The sequence below is a fragment of the Heterodontus francisci genome, chromosome 3, assembly GCF_036365525.1.
Source record: "Heterodontus francisci isolate sHetFra1 chromosome 3, sHetFra1.hap1, whole genome shotgun sequence".
Classification (NCBI taxonomy): Eukaryota; Metazoa; Chordata; class Chondrichthyes; order Heterodontiformes; family Heterodontidae; genus Heterodontus; species Heterodontus francisci.
The window spans coordinates 35,950,801-35,972,259 of NC_090373.1; the positions used below are offsets into that span (position 1 = coordinate 35,950,801).

Here is a 21,459-nt window from a genome sequence, read left to right on the forward strand (position 1 = left end):
TGGATAAATGTGAGGTTGTCCACTTTGGTTATAAAAACAGAAAGGAAGATTATTATCTGAATGGTGATAGATTGGGAAAGGGGGAGGTGCAATGAGACCTGTGCGCCCTTGTACAGCGGTCGCTGAAAGCAAGCATTCAGGTGCAGCAAGCAGTCAGGAAGGCCTTCATTGCAAGAGGATTTGAGCACAGGATGTCTTACTGCAGTTATACAGGGCCTTGGTGAGACCACACCTGGAGTATTGTGTGCAGTTTTGGTCTCCTTATCTGAGAAAGGATGTTCTTGCCGTGGAGGGAGTGCAACGAAGATTTGCTAGGCTGATTCCTTGGATGGCAGGATTGACATATGAAGAGAGATTGGGTCGACTAGGCCTATATTCACTAGAGTTTAGAAGAATGAGAGGGGATCTCATAGAAACCTATAAAATTCTAACAGGACTAGACAGGCTGGGTGCAGGGAAGATGTTCCTGATGGCTGAGGAGTCCAGAACTGGGGGTCACTTACGGGGTATGCCATTTAGAACCGAGATGAGGAGAAATTTCTTCACTCAGAGGGTGGTGAACCTGTGGAATTCTCGACCACAGAAGGCAGTGGAGGCCAAGTCATTAAATATATTCAAGAAGGAGATAGATATATTTCTTAATGCCAAAGGGATCAAGGGATACAGGGAGAAAGCTGGAAGAGGGCACTGAATTAAACGATCAGCCATGATCTTTTTTGAATGGCGGAGCAAGCCCGAAGGGCCGAATGGCCTACTCCTGCTCCTATTTTTCTACGTTTCTATGTACTGATATTGCCACTTAATAATTATCTAAATACAATTTAACATAAAAATGAAGATATTTTACCCTAAATAAACTGTACTGCATGTGGGAGATATATAAAGACAGTTTGGTAAATTATTTTTCTTTAGCTTTACATACAGATCTAAATATAACTTGAGCAATTTCAAAGATATGAAGCCTATAGAAATAGGAAGGAGTACTCGGTGTGATGTTTAACGAATGCTTCTTGATTTTGGCTACATGTCAACTGTTCTTATTAACTTTCAATGATTCCCAAATCCTTTTCCTAACTGATTTTGATCAGTGTTGTGGATTACATTACATTTATCTCAAACAAATACTAATCAGATGTCCCAGCACTTAATCTCTTTAAATCCTTTTGTATGAACTTCAATGGCTTGACAGAATTTAACATTCTATACAGAATTGTGATGCAGTGCACTTGAGAATGATCTCTAATTCTTCCAAGACTAGTAATGTCTGGTAAAAAGCCAAAGACCAATTCCAGTGGAAATTAACCCCCACATATTGTTCTCAAATGAATCATTCCCATTTGTAACTATCTTTACTTTCAATTGTGTAGGCAGGTTTTTAGTTAATGATCATATGAGCTATAGCCTTTAAGTCGCCTTGTCATGTTGTCATGATCCTGCCTTTTTTTTCCAGGAAAAATGCGGTGTGCCTTTAGGCTGAAAAATGAGCCGTACTGCTTTCAGGCAGCAAGCTCTAAAGATTGAGTCAAAGAATGCATTCTCGTTGCCTCAATCAGAACAGCATATTTTGATTGGTGGTTTTGACTGGAGCGGTTGGTTGTAACAATGTACTTTACAAAAGCCTAACTAATGTTGAATACAAAAATAAAAGCAAAATACTGCAGATGTTGGAAATCTGAAATAAAAACAAAAAATGCTGGAAATACTCAGCAGGTTTGGCAGCATCTGTGGAGAGAGAAGCAGAGTTAATGTTTCAGGTCAGTGACCCTTCTTCAGAACTGACAAATATTAGAAATGTAAAAGATTTTAAGCAAGTAAAGTGGGTGGTAGGTCAAGAGATAACAAAAGAGAAGGTGTTGATAAGACAAGGTCACAGAAAATAACTGACCAGAAGGTCATGGAGCAAAGGCAAATGGTATATTAAAGGTGTGCTGAAAGACAAAGCGTTAGTACAGACAGGGTGTGAAAACAAAACACTCACTTACTTAAATAGTGTTATGACCAAGGCGGGAGTAATGCACTGTCAATTCAGTCCCATTATTGCACAATTCACAACATATTATAAAAGTTTCCCTACTGGAAATTAGCCAAATTAAATACTTTATTAACCCCCAGAATAAAACGCACCAACCAGGTATCTTTAACTATTTATTAACAAATTAACTATTTATTAATAAACTAAATCTTAAAAAATACTGAGATAAATCTATGTCTGAAAAGACTTTATAACTTCTTATTCCTCCTAACCCTCATGCACACACACATACATTCAAAAGCCAATGGTTAGCCAGTTTTAAAAATGATGTTTTAAATTAGAGCTGTTTCTTAGGAATAATAAAATAACTGGGTTGTAAGTCCTATGTTTTTTCCCAGAGTGGTGAGGTGTCCCAGAGTTGCATAGTCAGATGCCACTCAAAGTCTCCAGGCAAGTTTGATGAACAGTTTGTAATGGATAGGCCTTTGGCTGCAGCAGATGTCACACAGATCTTTCAACAAGGAGTATAGCCAACAGGTCTGTTTAGATTTTGAATTAGCAGTTTAACAGTTGACACTTTACGAGAATTCCAGAACTCCCAGAACCACAAAAGACAACAGAAAGTCACTCCTGAGGCAGAGACTTCTCAGAGACTGGAAGTAAAAAGGAATTTGCTACCTCCAACAATGCAAAGATCCTTTCCAGGGATCTATTCCTCTCTAGGTGAAAAACAGCCTGTAGGCCAATGTAGATTTTCTGCTGAGAGAGACAAATTCTTCCTTCAGGGGAGAGCATGCTTCACTAGTCTGCCAGATCAAAACTGTTCCAGCCAGTCGTTACACACAGTCAAACTGGCACAATACAGCATGTGACCTCTCTCTCTTGCTGTTGCTTAGGAACAGGCTTGCTGCTCACACACAGTATTCCCAGAAAATATAAAAACTTCTCTCAGTCATAAAGGCACACACACCTCCCCTTAGTTTTTAAACAAAAAAGAATACTTCCATGAGATCTCCGCCCTTGACGAAATGAAATGTCATTATTGTATGCGTTTCATTACAATACAAAACAGAAACTGAAAAAACACTCTAAGCATCTTTTTTTACAATCATGCCCCCATTCATTCTACTGGTAATTAATAGAATTTTTCTTTGTACCATTGTTATTCATGTAACTTAGCAAGGTTACATTTGTGACAAAGCATTGGCGATGACATTATTTTCCCCAAAATATGTGCAATCTTTAAATAATAAGGCTGTAACAATAAATTCCATCTGAATATTCTAGAATTTTGGCTTTTAAATTTTTCACAAACGTTAATAGGTTATGGTTAGTATATATTAGTGTTTCTTTGTAGTCTTGGCAGACATATACGTAGAAATATTTAAGAGCCAGCATTAGTCCTAATATTTCTTTTTCCACAGTGGAATACTTTTTTTGGTGGCTGTTTATTTTTCTTGAAAAGTACCCTACTGGCTACTCTATGCCTGAATCATCATCTTGCAATAGGACTGCACCAACCCCCAGGTTGCTAACATCAATTGCTATCTTGAAGGGTTCAGCAAAATTTGGAGCAGCTACTTGTTCATTAGTTAAGATTGCCTTTAACTTGTCAAAAGCTGCCTGGCATTCATTTGACCATACTACTTTGATTTTCTTTTTTTTTGTCGCAAATTGGTTAATGGAGCAGCTAAAATTCCGTACAAACTTCCTGGAGAAACCGCACATCCCTAAAAACCTCATGATTTCATGTTTAGTTTTAAGAATAGGGAACTCTGCTAAGGCTTGTACTTTTGCTATACTTGGCAATACTTGTCCTTGCCCTATTAAGTGTCCAAGGTAAGTTACTCTTGCTTTTCCAAATTCCTTTTTTGCCAGATTTACCACTAAGTCCACTGCTTGCAGTTTTTCAAACAGAGTTTTTAGCTGGTTTAAGTGTTCTTTCCATGTGTTACTGTATATTAGTATATCATCAAGATACACTACACAGATGGGAACACTGGCTACCACCTGATTCATTAATTTTTGAAAAGTGGCTGGGGCATTTTCTAACCTGAATGGCATTACTCGGCACTGATAAAGAGGATCTGGTGTGACAAAAGCTGATATTTCTTTAGCTCGAGGAGTCAAAGGAACTTTCCAGTATCCCTTTAACAAGTTGATCTTTGTAAGAAACCTAGCACTTCCCACTCTGTCAATACAGTCTTCTAAGCAAGGAATTGGGTAGGAATCTGCCTTCATTACTGCACTGACTTTTCTGTCGTCTATGCAAAGTCAGGTTGACCCATCAGGTTTAGGCACTGAGACTATTGGTGAACTCCAGCTGCTTTGACTAGGTTCAATTACGTTATTTTCAAGCATGTATTGGATTTCTGCTTTTACTTGTCCGGACTTAAGCAGTAAGGATGTTGATTTAGAGGAACGGATTCCCCTATCTCCACATCATGTGTGGCTAAGGTTGTACATCCTGGCTTATCCCTACAAACTCTTTTAAATGTTTTGAAAAGCCTAGTTAGGTCTTCATGTTGTTTTGCATCTAAGTGCAAAAGAATGTTGTCCAATTTTCCTAGCCATTCTGTATTTGCTAACCGGATAGTTAGAGGTTCAATCTGAGAATTGTTTAGGTCGCCTTCTCCCTCATCCTCACTATCCTTTTCCTTTTCAACAGTCCCCATTACCTAACATACCTGTGCTGGATTATCCTCCTCCCTGTGATAATATTGCTTTAACATATTGATATGGCACAACCGATTCTTCATCCGGCGATTAGGGGTGTCAATCAAGTAATCTATCTCACCCACTCTTTTAATCGCTTTATATGGGCCTCTGAACCATGCTTTTAGTGGTTCACCCTGTAATGGTAAGAATAATACTTCATCCGCTGGTTGAAAATTGCGGGTCTTTGCATTTTTGTCTGCCCATTTTTTCATAGAGATATAGAGTCATAGAGTTATACAGCACAGAAACAGGCCCTTTGGCCCATCATGTCTTTGCCGGCCATCAAGCACCTAACTATTCTAATCCCATTTTCCAGCACTTGGCCCATAGCCTTGTATGCTATGGTGTTTCAAGTGCACATCTAAATACTTAATAAATGTTGTGAGGGTTCCTGCCTCTACCACCCCTTCAGGCAGTGTGTTCCAGATTCCAACCACCCTCCGAGTGAAAAATGCTTTCCTCTAATCCCCTCTAAACCTCCTGCCTCTTACCTTAAATCTATGCCCCCTGGTTATTGATCCCTCCGCTAAGGGAAAAAGTTTCTTCCTATCTAACCTATCAATGCCCCTCATAATTTTGTATACCTCAATCAGGTCTCCTCTCAGCCTTCTCTACTCTAAAGAAAACAACCCTAGCCTATCTAGTCTCTCTTCATAGCTGAAATGCTCCAGCCCAGGCAACATCCTGGTGAATCTCCTCTGCACCCTCTTCTGTGCAATCACATTCTTTCTATAGTGTGGTGCCCAGAACTGTACACAGTACTCCAGCTGTGGCCTAACTAGCATTTTCTACAGCTCCATCATAACCTCCCTGCTCTTACATTCTACGCCAGCCAATATTTATATTATATTAGCTTGGGATGCTTTAAGGTGTTCCTGAGCCACACTGCAAACTTTTGTGAGCCTTTTCCGGAACATTGACACATAGGCCGGAACTTTACATGACCTCAACTAGCGTAAAATGGAGCGGAAGGCTCTTTACGTAGGGCGGGGTGGGCGATAAATGGGCTGCCCGCCCCAGACCAATCAAGGTCCTTAAGTTGCCAATTAACAGCCTCCACGCGAGTTTTAATTGTGGCAAGTAGGCGTCCTGGAGCTGGGAAAGGCCGCCTGGGAAAAGCTGTCGACCTCTCCGTGCCCCGGGATGGGCCCTGGCACAGGGTGCCCGATTGAGGGCCACCCCCACTTCCCAACAACCCCCAGGACCAAAGATGATCACCCCCTTCACCCAAAATGACCCATGGCCCCCGAGCAATGCAACCCAAACTTACCTAGATTCCTGGTTCCATGTCCTCGGCTGGGCTGCAGTCCCAGCAGCGGCCACCGCTGCCGGTGGTGCTGCTGGGATTAAGAGCTGCTAGCCCGCTGATTGGCCGGCAGCTTAATGAGGCGGGACTTCCCACCTCAAGTGGGTGGAAGTCCCACCTTGGAACAAGTAAAGCCTGCGGGCCGGATCCCCAGGCTAGGCAGAAGCGGGTTCACCACCGACTTTTACATCATTGGCCAGCTCCCGTCCGTCCACCGTAAAATCCATCCCATTGTCTAGTATTGAAGATTAGTTTTTTTTCCCTAAGAATCTGTCTTTGATGAGTTTTAGAGGGCCTCTTACTTCATGTCCCTAAACCAATTCGCAAGGACTAAAACCTGTAGACTCATTCATTGAATCTCTGTTGGCAAATAGAAGAAAGTCTAGCCCTTTGTCGCAGTCATGCGGATATGCGTGACAGTATGCTCTAATAATTGTTTTCAGAGTTTGATGGTACCTCTCTAAAGCTCCCTGTGTCTGTGGATGATATGCTGAAGATTTCAACTGTTTGATACCCAAATTGCCCATGACTTCTTGAAATATCTTGGACCTGAAATTAGAATCTTGATCCGATTGAACTGCAAGTGATAATCCATATCTTGTAAAGAATTGGGTGAACTTTTCTACTACTATTTTAGCAGTAATTGTCCTCAAAGAAATGGCCTCTGGAAATTGAGTAGCCATATCCATGATAGTAAGTATGTATTGATGTCCCGCTTTTGTTTTTGGCAAGGGTCCTACACAGTCTACCAATACCCTGCGATATGGTTCCTCAATCACTGGTATGGGAATTAGTGATGCAGGTTTGATGGTAGGTTGCGGTTTTCCCATCACTTGGCATGTATAGCATGTCCTACAAAATTGTCTCATGTCCTTTGTAAGGCCTGGTCAGTAATAATGTTGACTTAAATGTGATTTTGTCTTCCGAATCCCCCCATATCCTGCAAAAGGAATGTCATCTGCTAGCCTTAATAATTCCTGGTGATATTTAGGTGGTACCACAATCTGTCCAGTCTTCGTCCGCAGGTCTATGAGGTGGTCTCCATTTCCTCCTCATAACCCTGTCTTCAATATAATAGCCTTCTGGAACTCCTGTCGCCTCAGCTTCTGTCAGAGCCAACTGTGCTATTCTGTATAACTGGATCAGCTTGCTATGCTGCAATTATAGAAAATCTGTTAAACATCTCATTTGGATCATCTAAATCCCCAAATAAGGTTTCAGATACTCGGCTATCTGTTTGTGGTGCCAATTTTACCTCCAACAATGGATCCTGTTTAGCCATTGCTCGGATTACTACACACGCAGGAAATATTCCTGGAAATTGTTCCTGTAATGGTTCTGTTTGACTTGGTTTCTCAGTAATTAGAGGAGAAACTGATACTTTTGATCTGGCCAAATCATTTCCGAGGAGTAGATCATCTCTACTGGCAAACTATGGACAACTCCTACAGTTGCCATCCCAGATATTAGGTCACATTCCAGGCACACTTTATATAAAGGTATGCGGATATACTCCTCGCCAATTCCATGAACTAAAACTTTAGCGTTCAGGGTGCTCTCTGGTGTAAACAGTATACCTTTCCCGAGCAAAAGTGTTTGGGTTACTTCTGTATGTGAAAAATGCCTCTATGTCCCTTTCCTCAAACTGAGGAAGAGCTTGTATAAATTTAAACAGCTTTTCGCTGGGTCCTGGGCTGAATTCAGATTCTCCCTAACCAGAACTTTCCCTGGATTCAAGACTACCACTTTGTCTAAGTTCTATCTCTTTTAACTTTTCTTTCCTTTTCTCTCTGAAGTGCTCTCTCTTTCTCCCTTTCCTCTTTTTACAATTCAAGTTTTCTTCGTTCCCTTTCAGCATCAAGTTTTTTTATTTCTTTTTCCTGTTCAAGCCTGAATTTTTTCATTTCTAACTGAATCTTCGCCACTTCAACTGCATCACTCTCTGACTTGCTATCTTCTTGTTAGAATTAGAATTAGAACATTACAGCGCAGTACAGGCCCTTCGGCCCTCGATGTTGCGCCGACCTGTGAAACCATCTGACCTACACTATTCCATTTTCATCCATATGTCTATCCAATGACCACTTAAATGCCCTTAAAGTTGGAGAGTCTACTACTGTTGCAGGCAGGGCGTTCCACGCCCCTACTACTCTCTGAGTAAAGAAACTACCTCTGACATCTGTCCTATATCTATCACCCCTCAACTTAAAGCTCTGGCCCCTCGTGTTTGCCATCACCATCCGAGGAAAAAGACTCTCACTATCCACCCTATCTAACCCTCTGATTATCTTATATGTCTCTATTAAGTCACCTCTCCTCCTCCTTCTCTCCAACGAAAACAACCTCAAGTCCCTCAGCCTTTCCTCGTAAGACCTTCCCTCCATACCAGGCAACATCCTAGTAAATCTCCTCTGCACCCTTTCCAAAGCTTCCACATCCTTCCTATAATGCGGTGACCAGAACTGCACGCAATACTCCAGGTGCGGTCTCACCAGAGTTTTGTACAGCTGCAGCATGACCTCGTGGCTCCGAAACTCGATCCCCCTACTAATAAAAGCTAACACACCATATGCCTTCTTAACAGCCCTATTAACCTGGGTAGCAACTTTCAGGGATTTATGTACCTGGACACCAAGATCTCTCTGTTCATCTACACTACCAAGAATCTTCCCATTAGCCCAGTACTCTGCATTCCTGTTACTCCTTCCAAAGTGAATCACCTCACACTTTTCCGCATTAAACTCCATTTGCCATCTCTCAGCCCAGCTCTGCAGCCTATCTATGTCCCTCTGTACCCTACAACAGCCTTCGGCACTATCCACAACTCCACCGACCTTCGTGTCATCCGCAAATTTACTAACCCACCCTTCTACACCCTCTTCCAGGTCATTTATAAAAATGACAAACAGCAGTGGCCCCAAAACAGATCCTTGCGGTACACCACTAGTAACTAAACTCCAGGATGAACATTTGCCATCAATCACCACCCTCTGTCTTCTTTCAGCGAGCCAATTTCTGATCCAAAGCTCTAAATCACCTTCAACCCCATACTTCCGTATTTTCTGCAATAGCCTACCATGGGGAACCTTATCAAACGCCTTACTGAAATCCATATACACCACATCCACTGCTTTACCCTCATCCACCTGTTTGGTCACCTTCTCGAAAAACTCAATAACGTTTGTGAGGCACGACCTACCCTTCACAAAACCGTGCTGACTATCGCTAATGAACTTATTCTTTTCAAGATGATTATAAATCCTGTCTCTTATAATCTTTTCCAACATTTTACCCACAACCGAAGTAAGGCTCACAGGTCTATAATTACCAGGGCTGTCTCTACTTCCCTTCTTGAACAAGGGGACAACATTTGCTATCCTCCAGTCTTCCGGCACTATTCCTGTCGACAATGACGACATAAAGATCAAGGACAAAGGCTCTGCAATCTCCTCCCTGGCTTCCCAGAGAATCCTAGGATAAATCCCATCTGGCCCAGGGGACTTATCTATTTTCACACTTTGCAAAATTGCTAACACCTCCTCCTTGTGAACCTCAATCCCATCTAGCCTAGTAGTCTGAATCTCAGTATTCTCCTCGACAACATTTTCTTTCTCTACTGTAAATACTGACAAAAAATATTCATTTAACGCTTCCCCTATCTCCTCTGATTCCACACACAACTTCCCACTACTATCCTTGATTGGCCCTAATCTAACTCTAGTCATTCTTTTATTCCTGATATACCTACAGAAAGCCTTAGGGTTTTCCCTGATCCTATCCGCCAATGACTTCTCGTGTCCTCTCCTTGCTCTTCTTAGCTCTCCCTTTAGATCCTTCCTGGCTAGCTTGTAACTCTCAAGCGCCCTAACTGAGCCTTCACGTCTCATCCTAACATAAGCCTTCTTCTTCCTTTTGACAAGCGCTTCAACTTCTTTAGTAAACCACGGCTCCCTCGCTCGACAACTTCCTCCCTGCCTCACAGGTACATACTTATCAAGGACACGCAGTAGCTGCTCCTTGAATAAGCTCCACATTTCGATTGTTCCCATCCCCTGCAGTTTCCTTCCCCATCCTATGCATCCTAAATCTTGCCTAATCGCATCATAATTTCCTTTCCCCCAGCTATAATTCTTGCCCTGCGGTATATACCTGTCCCTGCCCATCGCTAAGGTAAACCTAACCGAATTGTGATCACTATCACCAAAGTGCTCACCTACATCTAAATCTAACACCTGGCCGGGTTCATTACCCAGTACCAAATCCAATGTGGCATCGCCCCTGGTTGGCCTGTCTACATACTGTGTCAGAAAACCCTCCTGCACACACCGGACAAAAACTGACCCATCTAAAGTACTCGAACTGTCGTATTTCCAGTCAATATTTGGAAAGTTAAAGTCCCCCATAACAACTACCCTGTTACTCTTGCCCCTGTCGAGAATCATCTTCGCTATCCTTTCCTCTACATCTCTGGAACTATTCGGAGGTCTATAGAAGACTCCCAACAGGGTGACCTCTCCTCTCCTGTTTCTAACCTCGGCCCATACTACCTCAGTAGACGAGTCCTCAAACGTCCTTTCTGCCGCTGTAATACTCTCCTTGATTAACAATGCCACACCCCCTCCTCTTTTACCATCTTCTCTGTTATTACTGAAACATCTAAATCCCGGAACCTGCAATATCCATTCCTGCCCCTGCTCTACCCATGTCTCCGAAATGGCCACTACATCGAGATCCCAGGTACCAACCCATGCTGCAAGCTCACCCACCTTATTCCGGATGCTCCTGGAGTTGAAGTAGACACACTTTAAACCAAGTTCTTGCTTGCCAGTGCCCTCTTGCGTCCTTGTAACCTTATCCCTGACCTCACTACTCTCAACATCCTGTACACTGGAACTACAATTTAGATTCCCATTCCCCTGCTGAATTAGTTTAAACCCCCCCGAGGAGCACTAGCAAATCTCCCCCCCAGGATATTGGTACCCCTCTGGTTCAGGTGAAGACCATCCTATTTGTCGAGGTCCCACCTACCCCAGAAAGAGCCCCAATTATCCAGGAAACCAAAACCCTCCCTCTTACACCATCCCTGCAGCCACGTGTTCTTTGTTTTCTTCTTCTACTTTTAAATATTGGGCGATGTCGTCAATTATCTCTGCTTTTTTAGCATCTGATTTCAATTCTAACCCCAGCTTTGCAGCCAAATCTTTTAGTTTAATCTTGGTTAAAGTTGTCAAGTCACTGAGCAACACATTCTCCTTTCCCAGAAACTCTGCAGCAACTGCTAATGCCATTCTGATGAATTAGCCTTTCTCCTATTATACAAGAAACCTGGTTCCTTTTATTTTTTTCTCTTTCAAATTATTACTCCCCTTATAATTCACATAATTGGCATTGGATTTGGATCCCGGACGATTGAGCCCCCAATTAATATGTTACGACTGAAGCGGGAGTAATACACTCTCAATTCAGTCCCATTACTCCAAAGGACACAGCATATTATTAAAGTTTCCCATCTACTGGGAATTAGCCAAATTAATCACTTTATTAACCCCCAAAATAAAACACACCAAACCAGGAATCTTTAAACTACAACAAATTAACTATTTATCAATAAACTAAATCTTCAACAATCTATGTCTGAAAAGACTTTATAACTTCTTATTCCTCCTAAACCTCATGCACACACACATACGTTCAAAAACCAAAAGTTAACCAATTTTAAAAGGATGTTTTAAATTAGAGCTGTGTCTTAGGAATAATAAAATAACTGGGTTGTAAGTCCTGGTGTTATTTTCCAGGAGCGGTGAGGTGTTGCAGAGTCAAATAGTCAAATGCCACTCGAAGTCTCCAGGCGAGTTTGATGAACAGTCTGTATTGGATAGACATTCATGGCATTTTGGCTGCAGCGGGCGTTACACAGATCTTTCAACAAGGAGTATAGCAGCAGGTTTAGTTGGATTTTGAATTAACTGTTTAACTTTACAGAGAATTCCAGAACACACAGAAACACAAAAGACAACAAAAGTCATGCCTGAGGCAGAGACTTCTCAGAGACTGGATATAAAAACGTCTCTCAGTCTTAAAGGTACACAGGCACCCCCCCCCCCCCCACCCTTAGTTTTTAAACAGAAAAAAAAACACTTCCATGACAATAGACGTATCTTTGAAGAGGAAGAATAAGTTTGAAAGACACTGGGGTCCATGCAATTATGACTTGTGTTTATATAGCGTTCCTCAGCTGCAAGAAGTTGTCTCAAAGTGCAGTAAGGTGTAACAGGTGACAAGAACAACTGTATTGAGGTTTGAAACTCAGGGTAAGTCATAGACTTTCTGCCATGGTCATACCCTGATGCCCAAGGGCCCATGAAATATGCTGCTCATTTCATAGGATCATAGGAGGATACAACACAGAAAGAGTCCCATCAGCCCATGGTGCCTGTGCCAGCTCTTTGAAAGAGCTATCCAATTAGTCCTATTCCATGTCCTTACCCCTGCAACTTTGTTTTAAAATGTTAAATAACTTTGGATACATGTTGCATGTCATGGATATTTTTTTAAAAAGATAAATATATCAATAAATCAATATCGATGGATAGATACATAAAGATAAATGGATAGATAAGACATCCTATCCTCAAAAAATGAGATGTTAAGTCGTTATACAGAATCCTTATCACAGCCAATCAAGGAGCCAACATCATAAACTTCATGTAAATGTAACTTGTGAATGTTTCAGATTGTGTATTAATTTAATGACAGTATTTTCAGCATCCAGGAAATACCAAACTCACCTTTTCAGAACATTTAGAACACTTATTGGAAGGTAGCAAAGTGTGAAAAAAACAAAAACCACCAGAAGCATCCGTGCTGTCTTCCGTCTTGTTTGGATCTGTTTGATTTCTGCAGCAACAGCACTTGTTCGTGTCTTGGTCTGGACCCTACCGGCCTTCTGGGATGAACACTGCAGGGCAAGAGGCTTCCAATTTCTTTGTACTACCGAGGAAGTCCCCGGAATCTGTAATTTAAGTCAGAAAGTACTGCATATGGCAACCTTTGTGTGCTTCAAAATAATCTTACTGTAGATGGCGTTGTCCCATACTTACCTGTCGACACCAAAGTTTTCGAAATATTTGAAAGTAAGCCAAAATCATTAGACACAAGGGGGCCATATATGTAACAATGAAAAAGCAGATGTGATAGATCTTGGGATAAATGTCATCTGTAATGAAAAAAGAAAGTATAATCAGAAGTGTATATTAAAGTTTCACAAAATTATTAATTATTTATTTGGGCAATAGAACATTCCAATAATATTGATCCACCACCTAGTTTTAATTTAAACTTCATATCCCTCCAGTTACCAAAAATTGTCGATGGAAAGTTCAAGATAATATATTCAGCGAACTACACATGGTATTACAAAACATAGAAGATTGTATTAATAGCTGATCACTGTCCAACAATTTCTTTATCTTCCAAGATTTTTAGTGGTAGTGGAACATAACTCAGGATGGGAAATCTGGAACTTTGCATGAACTATTAAGAATGTGCTGGAAACAACTGTCTCTGAAATATAAGCATTTCTATTCCACTTAAAAACTTTACAAGGTGAAAGGATGAGCTGCAAACCACTGACAATTCTCAATTGTACATATGTGCCATGTTTTACTCGCTCTGTTTGTCATTTCACAACAAAGCTGCATTATAGACTAGACATAAACAGCGGCAAATCTAGCATCAAATCACTGCAATACATAACCATCCCCGTTTACATTTAGATTAGAGGTAGTATCTGTCCAAATAGCATTACTCTTTAATGAGATTATGACACTGACCATTTTTTGGTCAACCAGTTGTCTAATACTCACAGAAAAACATCACCGTGTCTAACTGTCTTCAAAGCAACAAACTGAAAAGTTCACACAAGCAGAGTTTATCTGATGTGGAGTTCATGGTCTCTCCTGCTTTCAAATTGAGGAACCCAGAACTTAAATGGATTCCAGGCAGTCCCAAAGGTCAGATTTAGATCCATTCCTCATCAGATGTCTGTATTTGTTGTTTATGCACATGCTAGGGTACATCTTAACTTTGTGTGATAGTGTAAAATGGGTGATAGCGAGTTGACAGTCCAATTTTTATGACATAGAGCTCAATGGAAATAAAAATTGAGAGCGATTAAAAATGGGCTGCCCACCTGTTGTCACTCAATTTACACAGTCGCACAAAACTAAGGTCTGTTCAACTATTTCTATTGCTGTACAGTAATAAAAAAACAGGTTTTCTATAATAACGTGTAGCTAAACCTATCTTTTGGACATTAACACAAGCGTCCCTTTGGGGTATATGAGTATTTTCATGGGAGCACCCCACACAGCTAAGTGTTAAGAACATTGCTATGGTGTTACACGCCACTGACCCGAGCCCACAGAACTTAGACACAGTCAAATAACCAAGGTTTAAAGACCTCTGAGAGTACATTGGGGCATTGCTGGAGTTTATCCAGCTTAAAGTAGACAGCTTGCCATCAGAAAGCACTGATACACTCCCTGTTGCTTGCTCAGCTAGAACTGTGCTATTTGTTAAGGGATTAGCTAGTCGAATTATTTTGAAACCATATTGGAAAATCTAAGCCCCAGTGCCCGAAGCTCCAAGTATTGTTAATGAGTCCGTTAGATGTTAACCATCAATAGCACACTGAAGTATTGCAACCTCAGGAATTGGATTAGTGGTCCATAGAGGATCAACACAGTTTTGATCTCCCATCACTAAGCATGTCAACTTGGAGTTAACCTGACTCCAAAATGATTCCACTCAGCTTCCTTCTCCCTTTTGCACCAAGAAAGATAGGAACTTGCTGATTAGGCAATTGACAAGTCATCACTGGATGGACAGCAAGATCAAGAACTGACTGGAATTATGCTATTTACCTTGAAACAATGTTGTTTGATAATATTGCTCCTCCAGCTAAATTCTCCCAAGGTTTGCTCATTTTCTGCTCACTTCCGTTTTGTTGACTGACCGCTTAGATTTTTAAGGATACTGACCTAGAAATTCAAGTGTGCCCACAAACAGACACACAGAGGGAGCAGGAATGATATCCATTTCCCCATTCCTGAAAGGATAGGTCTGAGGCACGCTTGATATTGAGCTGGAAAGCTGTGGACACCTAATGAAAATTCAGGAAGTGGGTGGGGGGGGATTGCGATGATCAGGAATAGTGAGTAGCAGCTGGTGGCAATTAGGGGCAATTAGGGAGAGGTCAAGGTTGCAATGGTGGGCGAACATTGGCCAGGAGAAGCCTGTGTGATTATAATGTTGGTGGGGTGGGGGGGGGGGGGGGGCGCGGGGGGAGGGGTGTCGGAAGGAGCACTCCTGTTTCTCCTGGCTCCACAATCTATGTTAAACACTTAGCTTGCTGGTGATGGCCTGAACTGATTACTTTAAAGACCACTGGTTAGGCTGCATGTAGATCTGATTTTCCTGCATGCAGTCGACCTAGCACTAGCTGTGTTCAAGGCAAACCAATATGGCCGTAAAGACCTCAAGCAAATGTTAGACCATCATTTGAATATTCAGAAGCTGAATATTTCTTTCAGGTTTGAGCCCTAGATGCTGATGTTTTTTTTACCTACACTAATATAGCAATGCGCTTAGCGGCTATGACAGGTTCCAGCTCTTCGTTATGAGATTGAAACCAGTCTGCATTTCTCTTCGCACTTTTGCTGTAGGTGGTCAAAGCTGACTCATAGATGGCCTCTCTGATGTGGGCCCACTTGGTCTCAGCATCCCCTGTGGGAGTGTTTTGAAGGGCTGTTACAAGTGAATTTAGAAATTTTTGTAACAGCTGTGGGTGAGAAATTCTGCTCGTGTTGATGCGCGGGTGGCCCTTCTGCTTGGAATGATGCAACTTCTTTGGTCTGAGTCTAACCTTGCTGCACACCAGGGAGTGGTCGGTGTCGCAGTCCGCACTGTGGAAGCTGCGTGTGATTTGAACACTGTTTAAGGCGGCTCGCCTTGTGACAATGAGGTCTAGCTGGTGCCAACAACGCGATCTTGGGTGCCTCCATGAAACCTGGTGACACATTGCATTGCACTGTTGAACTACAAGAAAGCCCCCAGCGATTTAACATCCGCAGCACTTAAAGCAGCCAGAAGTACTGCACAAAGAACAGCTAGGCGTTGCGCAAACGACTACTGGCAACACCTATGCAGTCATATTCAGCTGGCCTCAGACACCGGAAACATCAGAGGAATGTATGATGGCATGAAGAGAGCTCTTGGGCCAACCATCAAGAAGATCGCCCCCTTCAAATCTAAATCGGGGGACATAATCACTGACCAACGCAAACAAATGGACCGCTGGGTTGAGCACTACCTAGAACTGTACTCCAGGGAGAATGCTGTCACTGAGACTGCCCTCAATGCAGCCCAGCCTCTACCAGTCATGGATGAGCTGGACATACAGCCAACCAAATCGGAACTCAGCGATGCCATTGATTCTCTAGCCAGCGGAAAAGCCCCTGGGAAGGACAGCATTACCCCTGAAATAATCAAGAGTGCCAAGCCTGCTATACTCTCAGCACTACATGAACTGCTATGCCTGTGCTGGGACGAGGGAGCAGTACCCCAGGACATGCGCGATGCCAATATCATCACCCTCTATAAAAACAAAGGTGACTGCGGTGACTGCAACAACTACCGTGGAATCTCCCTGCTCAGCATAGTGGGGAAAGTCTTTGCTCGAGTCGCTCTGAGCAGGCTCCAGAAGCTGGCCGAGCGCGTCTACCCTGAGGCACAGTGTGGCTTTCGTGCACAGAGATCGACCATTGACATGCTGTTCTCCCTTCGTCAGATACAGGAGAAATGCCATGAACAACAGATGCCCCTCTACGTTGCTTTCATTGATCTCACCAAAGCCTCTGACCTCATCAGCAGACGTGATCTCTTCAGACTACTAGAAAAGATTGGATGTCCACCAAAGCTACTAAGTATCATCACCTCATTCCATGACAATATGAAAGGCACAATTCAACATGGTGGCTCCTCATCAGAGCCCTTTCCTATCCTGAGTGGTGTGAAACAGGGCTGTGTTCTCGCACCCACACTTTTTGGGATTTTCTTCTCCCTGCTGCTTTCACATGCGTTCAAATCCTCTGAAGAAGGAATTTTCCTCCACACAAGATCAGGGGGCAGGTTGTTCAACCTTGCCCATCTAAGAGCGAAGTCCAAAGTACGGAAAGTCCTCATCAGAGAACTCCTCTTTGCTGACGATGCTGCTTTAACATCTCACACTGAAGAGTGCCTGCAGAATCTCATCGACAGGTTTGCGGCTGCCTGCAATGAATTTGGCCTAACCATCAGCCTCAAGAAAACGAACATCATGGGGCAGGACGTCAGAAATGCTCCATCCATCAATATTGGCGACCACGCTCTGGAAGTGGTTCAAGAGTTCACCTACCTAGGCTCAACTATCACCAGTAACCTGTCTCTAGATGCAGAAATCAACAAGCGCATGGGTAAGGCTTCCACTGCTATGTCCAGACTGGCCAAGAGAGTGTGGGAAAATGGCGCACTGACACGGAACACAAAAGTCCGAGTGTATCAGGCCTGTGTCCTCAGTACCTTGCTCTATGGCAGCGAGGCCTGGACAACGTATGCCAGCCAAGAGCGACGTCTCAATTCATTCCATCTTCGCTGCCTCCGGAGAATACTTGGCATCAGGTGGCAGGACTATATCTCCAACACAGAAGTCCTTGAAGCGGCCAACACCCCCAGCTTATACACACTACTGAGTCAGCGGCGCTTGAGATGGCTTGGCCATGTGAGCCGCATGGAAGATGGCAGGATCCCCAAAGACACATTGTGCAGCGAGCTTGCCACTGGTATCAGACCCACCGGCCGCCCATGTCTCCGCTATAAAGACGTCTGCAAACGCGACATGAAATCGTGTGACATTGATCACAAGTCGTGGGAGTCAGTTGCCAGCATTCGCCATAGCTGGAGGGCAGCCATAAAGACAGGGCTAAATTGTGGCGAGTCGAAGAGACTTAGTAGTTGGCAGGAAAAAAGACAGAGGCGCAAGGGGAGAGCCAACTGTGCAACAGCCCCGACAAACAAATTTCTCTGCAGCACCTGTGGAAGAGCCTGTCACTCCAGAATTGGCCTTTATAGCCACTCCAGGCGCTGCTTCACAAACCACTGACCACCTCCAGGCGCGTATCCATTGTCTCTCGAGATAAGGAGGCCCAAAAGCAATATAGCAAGAGGCACCCCACTGGCTGGCAATTTGCGTGCACCTACTGCCCACCATATTGGGTGCTTTGGAGGCCATTTTTCAGGCACTGCACAGTCAAATTTCAAGGCCACAGTCTATTAATTCCCTGACTATCGATTTCTCATTTGAGATGACCTAGGTGTAGTGCACATTTTACACCTTTTTCCACTGTTCTAAAATTAGTTAATGAGGTACCAAACCCATATTTCCCTCTTTGTTTGTATTTCTCCGTTTTCCACTGGTTAGATCTGAACTCTTGCCTGGTACCGTCCCTCCCCCTCTTTGCCTGCCTCAGAAAAAGGGGCAGTATCATTAAACCTTCTTGGCTTTTGCATTCTGCTTGGCTTAAAGTGTATTTTTATCATTTCTGATTTTATTTTTCACTTCCAGCAATCACTGTTTGTCTTTATGTTTGCATTATAATGCTTTCTAAATATATGTGTAAATCATTATTCCACAAGTTATATTCAGTATAATTAACATAGTAAAAACATAACACATTTATTCCCAGTGCACTGTGAGCAATCAGTGCCATTTTCAATTATTTCTGCAAATATTTGTATTTTTTCCCAATTATTAATAACACCTTAGATTTTTCAGTGTTGCATTAGGCTTGGCTGAACAATGGTTATAAATTCAGTACTGTGATGGTAAAGCAGAAAAGCAGTTGTTACACGAGTTCTGTAATTTCTTTTATAAAAAAAACAAACAAAAAGAGAGCACAGTATAATATTTGCTAAGTCTAATTTGGTTCTGTGGATTTCAGAATGGCATGATATCAGTGCCTAAAAAAGTGCTGACAGGCTGTATTTTTGTGATTTATTTTATAAAACATAAGCTGTACAACAATTCAATATTGTTTTTACCTCCCCAGTGCTCATCACAGATGGTGAACAAAAGCGTTTTGTTTGCTAACTCTGGCACCATGATGTTGCATTCCATTACAATTGCCTGGGGAATCATTAGTACACAGGATACAATCCATATCATTATTATGCTGTTTCGTGCTCGCTTGGCTGTACTTTTGAACATAAGTGGATGACATATAGCATACCAGCGATCCAATGCTATGCAGCTAAGTGTTAGTACAGATACAGACACCGCAACAGTCTGTAAGAAAGAAAATATATTTATTAAACCTCATTTCTAGATTCTATCATCAGTTAACGGCACCAAAAGGACAAATGTATTGGCAGTGAATTTAGTTGGGGCCTCTCCTGCTTTGTGCTCTAAATCTGTTTACCTGTGTAAATTAATTTTATGCAGTCTGACCAACCTCTGCTCACATCACCATGCTGGGGACCGATTTTAATATTTTGTCACTCATTTTGGCCTCAAAGTGGTCAGAGCCTGGCCTTTTTCAAAGCTGTTTTAAAGCGGCAAATTGTGGGCATCAAACATCTGACAAATCTTCCTGAATTTTTTGAGGAGGTCACTAATGTGGTAAATAAGAGAAGTGTCTACAGATATTACCTAGATGGACATCCATTAGGTATTTGTTAAGATTCTGCCAAGAGAATATTGGCATTTGAGCTTATCTTGTGGTTCAGTTGCTAGAGTCTTGCTTTAGAGTTAGAAGGTTCTAGATTCAAGTCCTACTCCACGACTTGAGTACTAAAATCAAGGCTGATGCTCTGAGGTGGCGCATGGTGGAGATGATGTCTTCTGGATGCAATGTTAAACTGATCTTCTGTCTGTCCTTTCATGTGGATATAAAAGATCCTATGGTTCTTTTTGGGAGATAAACAAGGGAGTTATTCCAGTTTCCCTCAAACAACCTCACAAACGCAAATTATCTGGTCATTATTACACTGCTAGTTGTGAGAGTTTGCAATGTGCGAATTGGCTGCCCTGGTTTCTACATTACAGCAGTGCCTACACTTCAAAACTCTTTGGCTGTAAGTGCTATGAGATGTCTGGTGGTCATAAGAAGTACGACATAAATGGCAGTCTTTCTTTCTTAGGTTCGGAGGCAGAGCTAGCATAAAGGGAAAAAGGGAATGTACTCTGATTATTGGGATGTGGCATGCAATGTTCCCCAGGGGTCTTATACTGGAGCCTCAGCTTTTCAACATATACATCAATGACTTGGATGAAGGAATAGAGAATTGTATATTCAATTTTGTAAATGATTCTGTTAGAAGAAACAGTAAGTTGTGTAGATCAGAGCAGGAAATTACAAAGGGACATAGACAGATTAAGTAAGTGGGCAAAACTGTAGCACATGGAATTTAATGTGAGAAAGTGTGGGTTCATTCACATTAGATCCAAAGAAGCCAACTCGGAATATTTTCTTAATCGTGAGAGACAAGGAGCTATGGAGGATTTGGGTGTCCATGTACACAAATCACTAAAATCTCGTGCACAGGTATAAAGGTTAATGGAATGTTTGCTGTTATGTAAAGGGAGATGGAATACAAAAGTGAGGAAGTGATGCTTCATTTGTACAGAGCCTTGGTTAATCCCCATATACTGCATCGGTTCTGAGTACCAAATCTCAGGAAAGCTGTATTGACCTTGCAGGAAATACAGCACAGAATCACCAGAATGATATTAGGGCTTAAGAGGTAAAATTATTGAGGGCTGTTTTCACAAAGTTAGTTTGCATTCTTTAGAGTTTAGGCGATAGCGGGTGGAACTAATCGAGGTATTTGAAATTATAAAAAGATTTGATAGAATAGTTACAGAGAAACACAGCTTTTCTTATATAGCAGTTGTAGCTCAGTTAGTAGCACACTTGCCTCTAACTCAACAATTTCTTGCTTCAAGTCTCACTCCAGGAGTTATGCCTTTCACGTCCCCAGCACACCCGCTTGCCACAGGTTTTTTTTTTGTTCATTCATGGGATGTGGGCGTCGCTGGCCAGGCCAGCATTTATTGCCCATCCCTAATTGCCCTTGAGAAGGTGGTGGTGAGCTGCTTTCTTGAACCGCTGCAGTCTATGTCGGGTAGGTACACCCACAGTGCTGTTAGGAAGGGAGTTCCAGGATTTTGACCCAGCGCCAGTGAAGGAACGGCGATATAGTTCCAAGTCAGGATGGTGTGTGACTTGGAGGGGAACTTGCAGGTGGTGGTGTTCCCATGCATTTGCTGCCCTTGTTCTTCTAGTTGGTAGAGGTCGCGAGTTTGGAAGGTGCTGTCTAAGGAGCCTTGGTGCGTTGCTGCAGTGCATCTTGTAGATGGTACACACTG

The 21,459-nt window shown here is 42.5% G+C and overlaps 1 protein-coding gene across 1 annotated transcript in view; it reads right to left on the reverse strand.

Annotated features, from left to right (window-relative positions):
- Nucleotides 1-21,459, reverse strand: part of hcrtr2 (hypocretin (orexin) receptor 2) — a 149,372-nt gene that overhangs the window by 91,945 nt on the left and 35,968 nt on the right. Inside the window, exons 3-5 of the mRNA XM_068028445.1 lie at nt 19,134-19,377; nt 13,097-13,212; nt 12,785-13,008 (exon numbers count right to left, since the gene is read on the reverse strand). Coding sequence (XP_067884546.1) covers nt 12,785-13,008; nt 13,097-13,212; nt 19,134-19,377 — 584 coding nt within the window. The remainder of the gene's footprint in view (nt 1-12,784; nt 13,009-13,096; nt 13,213-19,133; nt 19,378-21,459) is intronic.